Source organism: Caretta caretta, chromosome 6, assembly GCF_965140235.1.
Source record: "Caretta caretta isolate rCarCar2 chromosome 6, rCarCar1.hap1, whole genome shotgun sequence".
Classification (NCBI taxonomy): Eukaryota; Metazoa; Chordata; order Testudines; family Cheloniidae; genus Caretta; species Caretta caretta.
This window is the reverse complement of record NC_134211.1, coordinates 21,846,695-21,864,253: the sequence shown is the minus strand read 5'-3', so window position 1 is coordinate 21,864,253 and position 17,559 is coordinate 21,846,695. Positions and strand designations below refer to the sequence as shown.

General features: G+C 40.9%; 1 protein-coding gene across 4 annotated transcripts in view; it reads left to right on the top strand.

The window, feature by feature from the left end:
• The window catches only part of CHID1 (chitinase domain containing 1), a 251,855-nt gene extending 234,520 nt beyond the window's left edge, over positions 1-17,335 (top strand). For all 4 annotated transcript variants that reach the window (XM_048854719.2, XM_048854724.2, XM_048854718.2 and 1 more), the window contains 3 exons: positions 11,799-11,879; positions 15,039-15,081; positions 17,079-17,335. In XM_048854719.2, coding sequence (XP_048710676.1) covers positions 11,799-11,879; positions 15,039-15,081; positions 17,079-17,177 — 223 coding nt within the window. In that variant the 3' untranslated portion in view covers positions 17,178-17,335. The remainder of the gene's footprint in view (positions 1-11,798; positions 11,880-15,038; positions 15,082-17,078) is intronic.
• The last annotated feature ends 224 nt before the right edge of the window (positions 17,336-17,559 follow it).

Genomic DNA, 17,559 nt, shown 5'->3' with positions numbered 1-17,559 from the left:
TTCCCTAGCTAAACTAAATCTCCCATGATGTACTGTGACCAACCCCCCCCCCCGGCTAAACTTCCCCAGGGCATCATGAGAGTCCCATGTACGTGGTGCATTATGGGATATTTAATCTGGCCCTTGGGCCTGGTCTACGTAGGAGACCGGAGGCATGAGGCCAGTGCAGTTCAGTGTATAACCAAGCCAAAGCTAAACATTTTGATTTGTTTGAATGTTGTATCATTGTTCCAACATATTTCATTTCAACACTTCCATATCGGAATTTTTCGCATCGTACTGTTCTGTGAAAATTTTGGTATTTCTGCTTGTTGTTTAGATCTGGGGTGAATACAAATGTCAAAATATCAGAATTTCATGTGCGCTGGGCCGGATTAATGCAGGGGCTTTAGGGGTTGCAGCCCTCAGGCTAAGGGGGGCCAGCGGGCCGGATGCAGCCGGATGCGACACCAGTCCCCGAGCCTCGGCACCCACCCCCCACCCCCCTCCTGGGGCTGGAGCCGCAAGCACTGGCATGCCAATGTGCCCCTGCAGCCCCTAGGTGAGGGGCATTCAGGGAATCTCTGTGTGCTGCCCCAGTGCCGGCTCCGCCGCTCCCACTGGTCAGGTACCACGGCCAATGGGAGCTGTGGGGACGGCACCCATGGGCACGGGCAGTGTGCACAGCACAGAGTGGCCTGGCCCCTCTGCCTAGGGGTTGGACATGCCGGCCACCTCAGGGAGCAGAACAGCATGGAGCCAGGGCAGGCAGGGATCCTGCCTTAGCCCTGCTGTGATGCCGACCAGGAGCCGCTCGAGGTAAGTGCCTCCCGGCCGGAGCCTACACCCTGCACTGCCTCCTACACCCCAACCCCCTGTCCCAGCCCTGAGCTGCCTCCTGCACCCAAACTCCCATCAAGAACCGGGCAAGTCACAGGCCCAAATTTTAAAGTGTCCACTAACTTTGGGACTTCCATTTTGGGTCTCTATCCTGAAACTTCTCAAGGAGCACCCAAAATCAAACTGCCCTTTGGAAAATCTTGACTTCGGCCCCTATCTCTGTAACGTTCTACAAAATGGGATACCAGCCTGATTCCTTGGAGTTGTGTGCCTTAAAATATTTATGCTTCTAAAGTATATTTAGAACTCTAAACAAGGTGCTTTTTAAGTGCAGAGTCATAGGAAGGAATGTTGTTTGGTACCCCTGCTAGTGGACTGGTGAGTTATTCAGCTACTGCAACATGGCTACGAGTAAAACATGCAATACCTTCATCTCTAGAGCAGAGAGACAGGTTGACAGTAAGTAGGGCTGTGTTAACAAGCCTTATCCATCAAGACAGTGGTGAAGCATTGTGGGAAAATCAATGAGATGATTTTATAAAGCCACTAAAACAAACACACACTAACAGTGAAGCCACCCTGTTGGAAATCTTCAAAATGCTATAATTGCCTGTTTAAAAACTGACCTAATAAAGAAGCATACAACAACAGAGAGAAGATTAATATAGGAAGAGGCTGCTTTATATAGATTGTTTTCAGACCACTTTGTGAATCCTTCACCAGCCATACACAGAAATGAAAAGTGTGCCTCTGAAATAAGTGTTGTGTATGTACCCCATGTACCAACTGTTGTGTATGAATAGGGCTAGATTCTGCAAGTCCTATTCAGGTTGCATATTGTCTTACCTCACTAGTAATCCCGTTGATTTTAATAGGAATATTCTTTGAGTAAGGTACTATGCAAGCTAAATAAGGGCTGCAGAATCTGGCCCCGCAATCTTTGGAGTAAAAGTTGATTTGATGTTTCATTTGCAGTTTTATTATTGTGCCATTTCTTTCCCAAGACACTCTGTGCTTGTCATCCTTTTATTGGACGTTCTGTCTGTTTTATATCCAGCTTTAAAAAGCTGAGGAAATAAATGCTAGATTCTACAATGCATAAGAAAGTGGTACAGTGGGATACAACTCTGCCTCCTTTAAAAGTTAGTAATTTATAGTTTGGCATCCTAATAGTGACATATTTGAGTATAGGAAGCTTTATGCTGAGAAACTGGAGGGGGAATGCATCTAACAATCACAGCTGCACTGGATTTCTGCGTTAAAAAAATCATCTAAATGTTTATTATTATGATTTCAAAAAGCAGGGCTCTTGGTTGATTTGAGGGATGCTCTGAAATACTATCTTTAAAGACTAATATGTAAAATGTGATAAAGATAAATTACAACCCTTCTGTACTTGCAATTTTACAAGCCGGTTACATTTTGGAGGGTCTGGTGAGGGAGACTTAACATTCTTTGTATAGTTTTTCTTTATTTTAACCAATTCACTTTCGTATTTTATTTTCAAATGTTACAGTTGAAGAGGTTGCTAATCAACAGTGCTCAGTGTCTCAAAGCTGAGTTTAATAGCTATGAATATATTCAGTAATTTTGCAGACATTTTCTTCCAAAATTTCTTGAGGATCTTTGTACCTTCTGAGACTGAGCTAAGTGTAGTTACCTCACTACTTTAAACCTGTTTTTGTTTTGTTTGCTTTTATAAAGACCTTCCTTCACAAACTGGAACAGAGCAGGGCAAAGTGCTTGACTGTAGCTTGCTACTGCATCTGCAGAGTAGAAATTTCTCCTTTGCAGGTACTTGTACTCATAAACCAAAAGTTGAAAAGTACGTGATTGCAAGAAAGAAACTGGTTACATGCATTTGCATTCAGAGCTATAGAGGGGCTATCATGGGTGTGTTAAGTGAAAGATTCCATTGAGTGTAGGACTCGATTGCCGAGTAGGGAGCAGTTTCTTCAGGTTGTTCCCCATATTTTGTTTGATCTCTGCAGTTTCAGTTCTTTATACTGTTGGGCACACTTCTTCACTTTGTTTGTGAAGTGCCAGTCATTTTAGTGGTGATTGTAAAACGGAACATTCGGGGGCAAGACTCATCTTTGACAACAATTTCACAAATGTGGTGCAGCCATCAAACATTTGCCATTATCCCTTCTAGCCTCTACCTTTCTTTCTTTGTATAGCTCATCCCATCATCTTGTGCTACAACACACGCTTTAGGAAGGCTGTATCCTTTTTCTCCACAGTAGAATCTATTTTGCTCAATCTTGTTTTAAAAAATAAATCAACAAAAAACATCCCCATCCTGAGATCAAGCATTGAAATTCCCCCCCAAGAAAGGGATTGGTTTGAGAAAGTTATGTGCAATTAAAAAAGGAGGAAGTTATAGTTGACATTGAAATTCAACATTAAATAGAATGTATTACTAGGGTTGCCAACTTTCTAATTGCACAAAACCGAGCACCACTGCCCTGCCCCACTCCTTTTCAGTGGTCCTGTCCCCCACTCATTCTATCCCCCCCCCCATCCTCGCTCGCTCTCCCCTGCCCTCACTCACTTTCACTGGGCTGGGACAGGGGGTTGGGGTGTGGGAGGGGTGAGGGCTCCAGCTGGAGATTCAGGCTCTGGGGTGGAGTCAAAAATGAGGGGTTCAGGCTACAGAAGGGGGTTCTGGGCTGTGGCAGGGGGTTGGAGTATGTGAAGGGTGAGGGCTCTGGGGTGCGGCCCAGGATGAGGGCTTTGGGGTGCAGGAGGGCGCTCTGGGCTGGGGCCGAGGGGTTTGGAGTGTGAGAGCGGGCTCAGGGCTGGGTTAGAGGATTGGGATGTGGGAGAGGGTGTGGGCTATGGGTGGGGCTGGGGATGAGGGGTTTGTGGTGCAGGAGGGGGCTCAGGGCTGGGGCTTGGGTGTGGGAGGGGGTACGGGCTGCAGGCTCCAGGAGGAGGCTTTGTGACAGGAGTGCAGACTCTGGGAGGGAGTTAGTGCATGAGGAGGTGCAGGGCTGGGGCAGAGATTTGGAATGTGGGAGGGGGCTCAGGGCTGGGGCAGGGTGTTGGGGTGTACGCTCTGGGAGGGAGTTAGGGTGCGGGAGGGAGTTCCGACCTGGGGGAGGGAGATTGGGGTGCAGGCTCCGGCCAGGCAGCGCTTACTTCAGGCAGCTCCCAGTCAACGATGCAGCAGGGCTAAGGCAGGCTCCCTGGCTGTCCTGGCTTCACTCTGCTCCCAGAAGTGCCCGGCATGTCCCTGTGGCCCCTCAGCGAAGGGGCTAGGGAGCTCTACATGCTGCCCATGCTTGCAAGCACTGCCCCTGCAGCTCCCATTGATTGCAGTTCCCAACCAGTGGGAGCTGTGGAGCCGGCACTGGGGGCAGGGGCAACACGCAGAAGACCTTCTCTTATTGTCCCTCTGCCTAGGGGCTGCAAGGACATGCCGGGTGCTGCCGGGAGCAGTGCAGAGACAGGGAGCCTGCCTTAGCCCCGCTGCATCACCAACCGGACTTTTGATCGGAGCCGCCAGGATCCGTTTTCGACTGGGTGTTGCAGTTGAAAACCGGATCCCTAGCAATCCTACGTATTACCAGCCCATGGTATAATACCCTCACTGAAAGAGGTCTTTTGTTATGGGTATGCTTTTGCCTCCCATATGTTGCACTTTTCTCTGGAGTGATCCAAGTATACATCATCTGATAGTTCCAAAATAACCAGTGTTGTCCTGTACGTGCGTTGTCCTGTGCATTGAACTGAACATTCTTTGGAAGGTATTTTGTACGTTTTATTTGTCATCCAATATCTAGACTTTTCAATTTAAAGAACAAACTGTGTCTTAATTATGTGGCATGAAGAGGCAGTACAGTTTGTGTGGATTATTGCAATCTAAAACTTGTCTTCTACAAGTTGAACCATACATAGGTACAGTTGTCTGGCATGTTGAGAGGCATATGTATATAATTGCTGATATGTAGAGGTTTTATAACCATAGGAGGGGCTTGGTATAGCTTCAGCCAGTTCAAAATAAAATGCGACATGTGGATACTCTTAATGCGTCTGTGCATATTTCAGATTTAGCAGGGGATGAGCCTGTAATTTGTTTTTCTTACTTGCTTGTCTGATTACTTTTGTAATTAGGCACATAGTTGCTGCTACTGCTGCACTTTTTCTTTTTAATAGCTTCATGTAGATTTTACATACTTTTTTCCAGATCACTTTGGTGTTGCACAGAGCCTGCCTCAGCACAGCATTCTTTGCTGGAGCAGTAGAAAAGGGGATAGTCTTCAGGACTGTCCATTTCTATAACTGGGGTGGAGGATAAGTGTTTATCAGTCAAGTACTTGTATTGACTAAAAAGATGACAAAGGGTCTGGTTTTGTTTGACCTCCTGATGCATCCGTAATTCCCAGTGCACAAAGGCTTCAGAAGAGGACTCAAAGGAGAAGAGAGGAGAGACATGGGAAATAAGTTCAGTGTTCATTTCTCTTTCTCTAAAGATTAAGCAGAAGAAAATGAAAAACTGGGGAGTGACTTTATTAAGAAGTGACGTAGGCATTTGGGAGCCTTTACGTGCTTAGTCACTTGGGAAACATTTCTAAAAGCCCCTAAGAACTAGAAACATTACAAAAATAAACAAACAAATAGATATATCAAATAAAAAAACTCTGGTTTCAAAATTAAATGAAACTATATATTTTCCCCTATATGTATGTTCTTTATCAAAAAATATGGTACTAGAATTTTTTTAAATATATTTGTATTCCAGACTAAAAATGTTATGCTTAAAGATAAATATCTTCTTTTGGGAGATATAGATCACCAGTTTTTTTTCTCCTAAGGTATTCCAGTGCCATGCTATTTTTCACACACCAGTAAGAAGTGCACAGCTACTGCCATAAATCCTGGGAATCTTTCCCTTGGACCCTGTATTTGATAGCTGAATGTGCTGCAAAGAACACTATGTGTGGGCCTAGCCATATTGGTATTGTTCATAGGTCCACAGCTTTGACAGGACTGACTTGAAAGTGCTCGATCATGAAGCCTTTGGCTTCTCATTTATTCCATAGAAAGCAATGCTGAGGGAACAATATTTCAACACAACCCTGCCATAAGGCTCTGTAACCAAGCAGTGTCAACGGTATGTAAGAATAATGGATTGTGTCTGCAACTGCTCTGTGTGACCACCTCTTTTTTGGCATCTGTGCCTGACCGTAATTTATAGATCGTTCACTGTGCATTTTGAGTCTCTCATATTATAGGTGCAGCTGGCAGCGACACTTGTCTTCAAAGCTGCCCAACATTCCATTATATGAACGTGTTTTGAGTAGTTTGTAACTTCATAAAGCTTTTAATTGCTCAGGCTGAAATTTTCCATTCCAGGGCCTGCCGTACGCTGATCTTTTAACAGTTCATTTCAGAGAACGAGGCTTGGGGGAAAATGCACTGTTTTGCTAAGGTTAAATTTACAGCTGGGAAGGCACTCTGGCAGCTCCATGCTTTGGAGCAGGCACTTGAAATTTGCAAGGTGCTCATGAAGGGGTCAGATGTCTTTTGCTGTCTCCATGAAAATCCACCCACATTTTTCATTTGCACATGTTCAGTAGAGCTTTGTTAGAGGTTGCCCTCCAAGTTCTGGCTGCTCAGTCTGCACTGAGCGTACTTCAGATCAGGATTGCAGCAGCTGAATGGGACTTTGTAATTTTCCTATGGTTTCCAGGGGCTGCTCTGGTGCCAGGCACTGTAACTCAAGCAGGTTAGAGAGGGAATAGCAAAAGGGGAGCATGTTGGGGGGATAGGAACAGAGAGACGTCAGGCCAGAGGTGAGAGTGGGGAAAGGAACAGGTGGGACAAGGATAGAAGGCTGCAGGGAGAGACATGCTAAGGGATGGGCAGAAATGTTTCTACCCACTAGAGAACACTCCCCTCCGAGAACCTGGAACAGAATCCAGGATTCTGCTGCTGGCTAGAAAACAGTCGAGAAACCTATTGGCAAATTTTCTCATCCTCCTTCTAGTGGCAGTTCTAGGTAGCAATAGTAGGCTGTTGTCCTCTACCAGTTATTCAGTTAGCTCAAGTGGTAGATAGGTATATGCTGTGGATCTGAGGGTTCCAACTCTGCTGCTGACCCATATGGGGTCAGTTTGATTCCATATCATGGAATTTAATTTTTTCAGTTTTTTTAACTTTGAAAACCATATACTAAAAAACTGTGACCCGTGTGTGTGAATCATGATAGTCTTTAATTTCAGATCACAAATTTTTTTTTCCAGGACCCATGCCCCATTCAGTATACAGGATGGACTGGGCTCTGGGGATGAATCAGGTTTGCATAGTGAGTGAAGCTGTAGTCTCTTTATATATATATATATATATATATATATATATATATATATATATAAACAACCTTTCCTCCCCAAAAAGCTCTGCCTCATTTGTTGCACAAGTGGAGTAGCAGATGAGGCAGGGGGCTGCAGGAAGAGAGGGGATGGTATCTGGGTTAGGGCAGTTGAAATCTGTCTTGGAGAATTGGATTATATCCGTCTGTATGTCAGAGTTTCTATCTGGTGCGGCGCAAGTCCTTTAAACCAAACTTTTCATAGATGATCTCATTTTCTGGATGGCCAGTTTGAGACATCTGAAGTCTGACTTGTGGAAGTGCTGAGCACTCTCAACTGCAACTGAAGGTAGTCATAGCTGTACTTTGAACATAGCATTTCTATTGTACTTGATAAATACTGTGAAAAATCAGGTCCTGTGTTTCTCAAGTTGGGCACCCACAACTAGTGGACAGTTTTGACAATTTTGGCCTTAATCTTTGTGACCTGTTTCTAAAATGGGAATAATACCACTTACCTTACTGTTGTTGTGAAGATAAATTCATTACTTTTTCTGAAGGTCTTGCATACTGTGGCGATAAGCATCCCAGAGAAGCCCAGGAGTATTATGTTCAGTGCAGGTCTGCACTGTATGTGGTAAATGCAGCACATTAATGAGCAACTGTGTTTAAAAAAAAAAAAAAGGGTTGTATGTCTCATTTGGCTTATATAGCTAACCATATAGCGTATATAGATACACACTAGAGCTGTCAAGCAATTAAAAAAATTAATTGTGATTAATCATACTGTTAAACAATAATCGAATGCCATTTATTTAAATATTTTGGATGTTCTCTACATTTTCAAATATATTGATTTCAATTACAACACAGAATACAAAGTGTACAGTGCTCACTTTATATATGTTTTTGATTACAAATATTTGCACTGTAAAAAAAAATAGTATTTTTCAGTTCACCTCATGCAAGTACTGCACTGCAATCTCTTTATCATGAAAGTTGAACTTACAAATGTAGAATTATGTACAAAAAAACCTGCATTCAAAAATAAAACAATGGAAAATTTTAGAGCCTGCAAGTCCATCTAGTCCTACATCTTGTTCAGCCAATCGCTCAGACAAACAAGTTTGTTTACATTTGCAGGAGATAATGCTGCCCGCTTCTTATTTACAATGTCACCTGAACGTGAGAACAGGCATTCGCATGGCACTGTTTTAGCTGGCGTCGCAAGATATTTATGTGCCAGATGAGCTAAAGATTGGTATGTTCCTTGATGCTTCAACCACCATTCCAGGGGACATACGTCCATGCTGATTACTGGTTCTGCTCGATAACAGTCCAAAGCAGTGTGGACTGACATGTTCATTTTCATTATCTGAGTCAGATGTCGCCAACAGAAGGTTGATTTTCTTTTTTGGTGGTTTGGGTTCTGTAGTTTCCGCGTCAGAGTGTTGCTCTTTTAAGATTTCTGAAAGCATACTCCACACCTTGTCCCTCTCAGATTTTGGGAGGTGTTTCAGATTCTTAAACCTTGGGTCGAGTGCTGTAGCTATCTTTAGAAATCTCACATTGGTACCTTCTTTGCGTTTTGTGAAATCTGCCGTGAAAGTGTTCTCAAAATGAACAACATGCTGGGTCATCATCCAAATCTGCTATAACATGAAATATGTGGCAGAATGCAAGTAAAACAAAGCAGGGGAAATACAATTCTCCCCAAGGAGTTCAGTCACAAATTTAATTAACACATTATTTTTTTCACTAGCGTCATCAACATGGAAGCATGTCCTCTGGAATGGTGGCCGAAGCATGAAGGGGCACACGAATGTTTAGCATATCTGTCACGTAAATACCTTGCAATGCTGGCTACGAAAGTGCCATACAAATGCCTGTTCTCACTTTCTGGTGACATTGTAAATAAGAAGAGGGCAGCATTATTTCCTGTAAATGTAAACAAACTTGTTTGTCTTAGCGATTGGCTGAATAAGAAGTAGGACTGAGTGGACTTGTAAGCATTGAAGTTTTACATTGTTTTGTGTTTGAGTGCAGTTATGTAACAAAAAAATTCTACATTTGTAAGTTGCACTTTCACGATACAGAGAATGCACTACAGGACTTGTATGAGGTGAATTGAAAAATACTATTTCCTTTGTTTATCATTTTTACTGTGCAAATATTTGTAATAAAAAACAATGTACACTTTGATTTCAATTACAACACACAATACAATGTATATGAAAATGTAAAAAAACATTCAAAATATTTAATAAATTTCAATTGGTATTATATTGTTTAACAGTGTGATTAAAATGGCGATGAATTGCGATTAATTTTTTTAGTTAATCAAGTGAGTTAACTGTGATTAATTGACAGCCCTAATACACACACACACACACACGGCTGCGAAGATTGCTATATGTTACATTTCTGGTTTTAAAAAATCATGCGTGTTTACCACTCTCTTTAATGCTGTTGGAATTTTTAGCAAAGAAATTAGAATTTGTTATTCTAGCTTCGCATGTACAAAAGAAGACCCATGTGGATCAGCGTGGCTTAGATGGTAGCACTTGTCTCTGGGCCTTATCCTCATGGGTCCAAGTCCTAAGCCAGAACTTGTGCTGTTATAACTATTAACGCCACAGTTCTGGAATGGGGCAAGGTGCTAAGTGCTGTCCTGGAATTTAAATATGAAAAATTGGCTCTCTGATGCCCATGTTTAATGATCATCCAAATGGAAGTTCAAGATTCTATGGCACTTTTCAAAAAAAGAACAAGGATCTTAGTCCTATGTTACCTGTCAGTGAAAAACTAAATGTTCAAGACTACCGTATAAATCAGCCCTTGCTGACCTTACAATAGCTACTACAGTATGTTTGCTGACAGTTCCTGAACTAGCACACTCTAAGTCATGTTGTGGAGCACTTTGAGATCGCTTCAACATGAAATGCACCAGACAAAACTAAATTCCCTTCTCTTGTAAAAATGCCATTTGAATCATAGACCGGCGATGTACTAACGCACAATTGAGCAGAAAACCACAGCAGAGAGATGGAAATATTCTGTGTGATAGTGAATCCTGTAATTGCATTTGGAATAATATTTGAAGAAAGGGGAGAAATAAATCTTTATCAAGCTCAGAAATAAGAATCATTTTCTTCTTTTAAATGTATAGTTTGATGGGATTTCAGGACTAACAGGTCAGGATAATGGTTGATGGAAATCAGTTATGCCATCTTGAACTTGGGTGATGGAAACTTTGTATTTAAAAATAAAAAGATTTAAAGTCTATTTTTTCCCTGTAAATGTTGTTCAAAGCAGAGAAATTTCTGCTATAATGAGTCCTATGTTATGGAAGAGATGGTTTTAATCAACCTTGCAGAAATAGAAATTCAGGATAAGAGTAGTCTTTATTAACATCACCTTTCTGCTCTCTTGTTGCCTACTCGGTTAATCTGCAGGGACCACTGTAAGGTGATGCACTGGCAAGCAGGGATTTGATTTCAAATCTGTGATTGTCTGTAGAAAGAAGGCAGTGCCTCTTGGAAATGGGATGAACTATCAGTCAATAACAACTCCAGTGTCCAGTCAGAAAATATATATAAAAAGTTACGTTCTGCCTTCCGGGCAAAGAAGATTCATGCTGAAAAGAGTCAGGAGGATATACAAGAGGAAAATGTATATCTATTATAATTATATAGGTCCCATGACCATAGTATCTGAATGTCTCACAGTCTTTAACGTATTGACCTAACAACATCCTTGTGAGATAGGGAATTCTATATCCCCATTTTACAGATGGGGAGCTGAGACACAGAGAGACTGAGTGACTTGCCCAAGGTCACATAGGAAGGAAGTCTGTGGCTGAGTAGAGAGTTTAATGTGGGTTTCCCAAGTGCTAGGTTAACCCCCAAACTGCCGGACCATCCTGCCTTTTTGAATAAAATAAATCCTTCCTGAAGAAGCAGGTTTGATTTGGACTCCACATTCAGATTTTGACATGATTCGGTTCTGCCTGTCTTGGAAGGACACCAACAGTGACAGATGGCAAGTGTGTCATTTCTCTGAAGGATGGTACCCAAACAAGTGAATCGAACAAAACAAAACTTGAAAAATGTCTTCCATGGCACTCTGTGCTGACAGGAAGCACAGTACATATACAAGCAGCTCATTTTGAAAAGAACTAGCTTACACTTTTAGGAAATGGGCTTTCTGCAGGGTGTAGCAGTCTTAAATGATTGATCTTTTTGCTGATGTAGGGGCCTATAGGTAAACATTATGTACTGCTAGCTGGGGAGAATTTGGTTCAAATCCCTGGTGTCAGTGTCCTAGAAACAGACCTCAAATGTGCTCAAGTACCAGAGTGGGTATGCTATAATAGTTGAATAATGAAAATACATATATGAGTAAATTCAACAGTTGCTTTAAAAAATGGCATATTTGGCTATCTATTTAGCTGGTTGAATGGGCTAGAAAAAAAACTGGTTTGGAAAGGATATATTAGATGGTTGACGAAGGATGTTGTTGAGTAAACTATTAATAAATATTCAGCCTGCTCTATACATATGCCACGTGGATGGATAAGTAGCTTTAACATTCTTTTAATGGTTTAAACTTTTCTCTAGAATAATTATAAAACTAATTTTATACCTGTGATTTTAATTTATAGGTACATTGAAACCCTGAAGGAAAACAAACCGAAAATTGTTTGGGATGAACAAATAGCTGAACACTCTTTGGAATACAAAAAGTGAGTGGCAGTCATTTACTTACTGCTCTGTGAATATTCTTGGGCCTGGGTCCCATAAACACTGCATTACTACTTCTATAATATGTGACTGAATTCAGCATGCTGAGAGTCTGCAGTTTGTCAGCTATGTCAGCCATGAATAGGAACATAAAAGAGTGTTTCGGGGAGAGAGATAAGGCAGGGAAGGGTGAATCAAGTAACAGACGTAGCTAAAACAAACTTTAGCACTTAAGTCTGGTGGATCAGATCTTCAGAAGTATTTTGGTTATACAGAGCATCCCTACCTAAGTTATCTGTCAAGCCTCAGTCAGACCAAAAGTCTGAGATGCAACCTCTGAGCTGGTAGGTGGTTTGCCATAAGTCTGACAAACAAATATATATCTATATCTATATAGATATATATCTATATCTATATGCAAGCAACACCTTTAGGAATAACAGAGCCTGGAAGACTCAGCCTTAGTGTTAAGATCTGTCGAACAGCAGACTCAGAAATAGACTGGGCCCAGTGAAGAGCAATAAAAATGAGGAGCCATAAAGGGATTTGGAGAAACTAAAAAGACCAAGACAACTGCCTTAAAAAGAGCATCAAGAGGTATACAAAATAACAAAAGTTGTAGAGGACAAATAAGGCTATTTGGACAAATATTTGTCCTTTGTCATAATAAAGGAATAAATAAGTGCTTGATAGTAGAAGAAAACCATTTTAAGCAGATAAAAGGAATAATAGAAAAATCTTGCTAAACCCCAATTTGTTAACCTTGTAATAGACCATCAGTTGCATGTGTATCCTCTCTTTTTGGCAAAGATGATATAACCAAAATGTCATTACTACTACAAAATTCTATCAGTATATTTTCTAATATAGTATAATTTATATAAGATGCACTAATCCAAATAAATGAATGAAGCAAATTTTGTGATGCACTGTCCTCGCATTAAAAAAGCATCTTCATTCTTCAGTGAACAATTGATTTTTTTTTTTCCCCATGAAACTTCTTGGGCGAAACATTTTTTAAAACGTTCCCTTTTTTTAAATGTGGCCCTGTCAGTTTGACTTTTTTTTCTTTTTTTTTTAAGCTAAATCACCAGGGTTGTCACAAACTTCTCTCACATTTTTAGACTTAGGATACTTTTCAAATTTGCATATAACTGTGAGGAATTATTCCCCATATTTTCATAACTCAAATCAGCTGCTCAAGGAGAAGCTGACAGAATTGTTGCGATTCATCAGCTAATTCAGCTCTCAGGTATTGCTTCCCTGGCTCAGTAGCCTTCCTTGTGTATTTCCTTGCTTGGTTTCTGACTACATACACCCCTTACCAGAACTTAATCCATTCTTCAGCACCTCTTCCCCACTATCATCCTTGCCCTGTGCCAGCCTTTCTGCAACTGTGCAGCCATACTGGAGTGTAAAGTTTTTTTGTTTTTTTACCTTATTTAAAGAAGCTTACAAAATTGTTCCCTCTTGAGGAATTTTGATATAAGATAAATTAATAATATATAGATGTGGATTTGTGTTGCTCAAATAGATATATACATAATCTTCTGCATTTGTTGGTTATACTTTCTCTGAAAAGGACACCATGCAGGAGGTTTAACAATATTTAATAGTTAAATGACTAGTTTTTGTATTTTTTCTGTAACTCTGTAAGAGAAGGCCTCTGATCTATCATCTCTCATTTTGAACTCTTTGGTATGCTGTTTTGAAATTACTTTGTGTATGTCAAACAGTTACATTTTTCTTTATATTGCGTAAAAAATCCGTAAACAATGATCTGTGTTTACAACTTCTGCGTGCAAAGTCCAACTGAAGACTGAGGGTTTGTCTCCATGAAAACTAGCTTGTGGATGCTGGGGTGTGAATCTGCTCTGTGTGGACCCTGTTGAAGGGTAGTAACAGGTCATTAATGTGCTTTGAGGTTAGTCTGCAGCAGACTAGCATGGGATATAATAAACCCCAGCATGCCTCTAACTAAATGTTTGTATAGAAGTCCTTTCTTTTGCAGTAGTTTTGGCACCTGAAGATGGAGACTTGCTCTCAAAAGGCAAATCTGAGATCCTGTACTTGAATGGTTGGCTCAATCGCATTATTTAACTCAGTACAGTTACCCTGCCAGGGCAGCCCCTGGCAAATCAAACTTGGGTCAAGGGGAATATAGTCAACACTACATAACCTAACTTTGGAATCTGTTCTTTGAACGTTCTTATCTGTGAGCCTTTTGGAAGTGAGAATCAATCAGAGAGTACAGTGGGCCTGAAAATCCTTCTCTTCCTGACTTGCTGCCAGCTGCCTGATTGACAACTGTGAGGATCATCCTGTCTGCACTGGTTTAGCCAAGCTACAAGAAAGAATTAGCATCTTCCCATCCCCACTTCCACTTTACAGAGGTTTAGCTAGGGTGAATGTTAATATGATCCAGAGCAGAAAATATGCTTCACTAGTGAAGTATGTCACCTGGGAATATATTGCATGTCTTCAGTTGCTAAGGCTATGTCTTCACTACCACGGTAAGTTGACCTACGCTACGCAACTCCAGCTACGTCAATAACGTAGCTGGAGTTGACGTACCTTAGTTCGAGTTATCACGGGGTCTACACCACGTGGGTTGATGGGAGAAATTCTCCCATCGACTTACCTTACTCTTCTCGTTGGGGGTAGAGTACAGGGGTCGACTGGAGAGCGATCTGCTGTCAATTTGGCAGGTCTTCACTAGACTCTCTAATTCGACAATGCTCGATCTCAGAGCATTGATCCCAGCTGTCGTGTAGACATAACCTAAGAAGAGACCAACCTACATGGAAAGACACTGAAATACTGTATTACATCATAAATCTTTAAACAGTGCACATATCCTGAAGATGGTTTGTGTAACATGCAAAGAATCAAAGGTTACTTCTGCAAATCATTATACAAAGCTCCCTTCCTCGGACTGACTTTCTATTTTCATATTAACTCTTGGGTGCCAATAGTACTGTGTTCTCTCATTTTTAGCACCAATAGAATTCACAATAAAAACTCAGGTTTCTCAAATCTTTTCTGGAGAAAAAAGCAAAAAAAACAACTAACTTTAACCTCTGTCAGCTGAAAAACCTCATAAAATCTACCCACCCCAGTGTCAAAAAGGTGAGTGACTATTTTCTTCTTGTGCTTTGCAGAAGTAAAGGAGGGAAGCATGTTGTCTTCTACCCAACATTAAAGGTATGTCTATGTCCCTTCTTCTGATGAGAAGGGGATAAGAGAAAAAGAGGGAAGATGGTGGGTACTGCTTTGCCTCCTTCGTTTTTGTACAAGAGGCCACTCTGTCACTAGATTCTCCCACATCAACTTAGGGCTTCTCCATGTGGAGAGTTAGTCCCCAGCTAGCTGAGTGTAAATCTACAGTCTGCTAGCCTGCTGCACACTGAGTCACTATTGTGGACCCTGCTTGTACGAACTAAAAGTTCCCCGAAGTGCTTTGTCCTCTACTGCTATTTTAAACTGAGAGAAATGTAGCTCAAAGTGTACTAGGGAGCTTTTAGTGCACAGTATCAGGCTCCACACACCACCAGTTAGTGCACGTGGCAGACTAGTGCGCTATAGATTTACACCCCAGCTTGCTGTGCATTAAGTCTATATGTGGACAAACCTTAGAGACAGGACTTGAAGAATCAAGTGGAATGGAAAATGAGCTTATAATGGAAGTATATTAAGCTTAGAAAAGAGAGTGCCAAATTGTAAGTGACTCAACCATTATGAATGCATCAGAAGCCCGCATTATGTAAGTGGGAGAGGAATATTCCTTTCAGCCTCATGAGCACGTTTCCCACCATTGGCCCTAATGTAGACAGGATGTGAAAGTGTTTATCACTGTGTTAAATTCTTCCTTGCTAGTACTGGTGGAGCCACGGGGGGAAGTGCTGTAAACCCCAGGGTAGCTGCACCTTAGCAAAGACAGATTGCAGTGGAAGTTGTCCTGCTACATTTTCCTGGGTCTTGCAGAATGCTTTTATCGCACTATTGGTAGACTCCATCTGGGTTTTGAACATAATTCCTCTAATTATTTTGGAGAATTCTTTCGAGTATTCTTTCATCTTTGAATAGTAGATGCTGTACTGTGGCAATTGGTGTATTTATACATGTGTAAATAGAATTTTCCTTCCATTTTTAACAGGCTGTAATGAAAGGTTTAGAGAGATTTCTACACTGAAGCAAAGCTGAAAAATCACTCATATAAAAGCAGTTAAATCGGCTAGTGACACCAAATTGTCTTTTAGCTTCCCCCCTCACAACCCAGTTTCTTCATCTTCATCTTAATTGGGTAGTGATAGGTATCTTGTCCGCTCAAATTTTGACTCATTCAGATTTTGTAAAAAACAGCCACAAACCCCAAGACAAACTGATATATTCCTGATTTTTCCAATTCCAATGAGAACAAGTTTTAAACACTTTCCTGTAGTGTTTGCAGTTCAAACTTTGCAGCATTGCACTAGTGCAAGAGAATCTGAAAGTGGACTAGAAAAATACTATCTTGATTTGTCCAGGCTGAGAGAAATACCAAACATAAAATTGCTAAAATTCTTTCATTTGTAATAATGTAAAATTGTGGTTATAACATAGATAAGGAATCTTTTGTTGTTGTTGTTGTTTTTGTTTGGTTTGGGTTTTTGTTATAATTTTTTTCTTAAATACTAGCCTGACAGTATCCCTTTAAGATGTAATTTTCTGTGTGAGTTTGCCCTGAAAGATGAAAAGAATGGCCTTGGGTTGGAGATGACATTCTGTAAACACAGAATATTTGCTACGTGGCAAGTTGTGTTAATTGGTTTAAGACTTCTGGGAGAGTTGAAATTCCTGGTGACACAGTTTTCGAAGTGTGCATTGCAGTACACTGTGTAAGTGATAGCCCAAATAAAAATACTTCAGTGCATAGTTCAGAATATTGTTTACTTCAAGGCTGTTCTGTATGTCCAGTTAGTCAGCATATACTAGGCTGATGCATTAAAAAATGCCCTAACTGGTAGGACTAAACTGACTCTGCACTTATTGACCAGTGAATACTTGAAACTATAGTCTCCAGGCATCTGGGCCTAAGAAATAAATAATTAAACAAAAAAATTTGTTATGCATTGTATCTAGTGCTAAAAAGAGAGGGCTGCATGCAGTTCCTAATGTTTGTATTCAGCAAAAACTGATTATTTTCTCTATCCTTTTCGTAGTCCATCCAATTGCGCTTAGAACTTGCAAAGGAACTGGGGACTGGAATAGCCATCTGGGAGCTGGGACAAGGCTTGGATTATTTTTATGATCTGCTTTAAAATTGCAGACTAATTGGAGAGACTTCATTTGCTTCACAGAGACTGCACATTCAATTAAGTGAGGTATTTCTGGGAAGATGATTTTTTTTTTGTAATTTATATGAAATCTGTATGGAATTTGTATGTTCCCAATAAAGAACCTGTTCTGAATTACTGTACAGCTTGCAACACATGGTTGTGTTTGAGAAAATGCACTGAAGCAAAAGTTGTGCCTCTAACCTTTTGCTTTATACAGTCATTAAAATAGACCACCATCAAGGGAACACTAGACTTCTCATAGTTTTCATGGACTATCTCCTAGAAGGAAATAACACCGACAGTTTAATCCTTGTGACCAATATTTAAGATGTAGATGTCTCATCTATCATTGGTAATCGGAGAA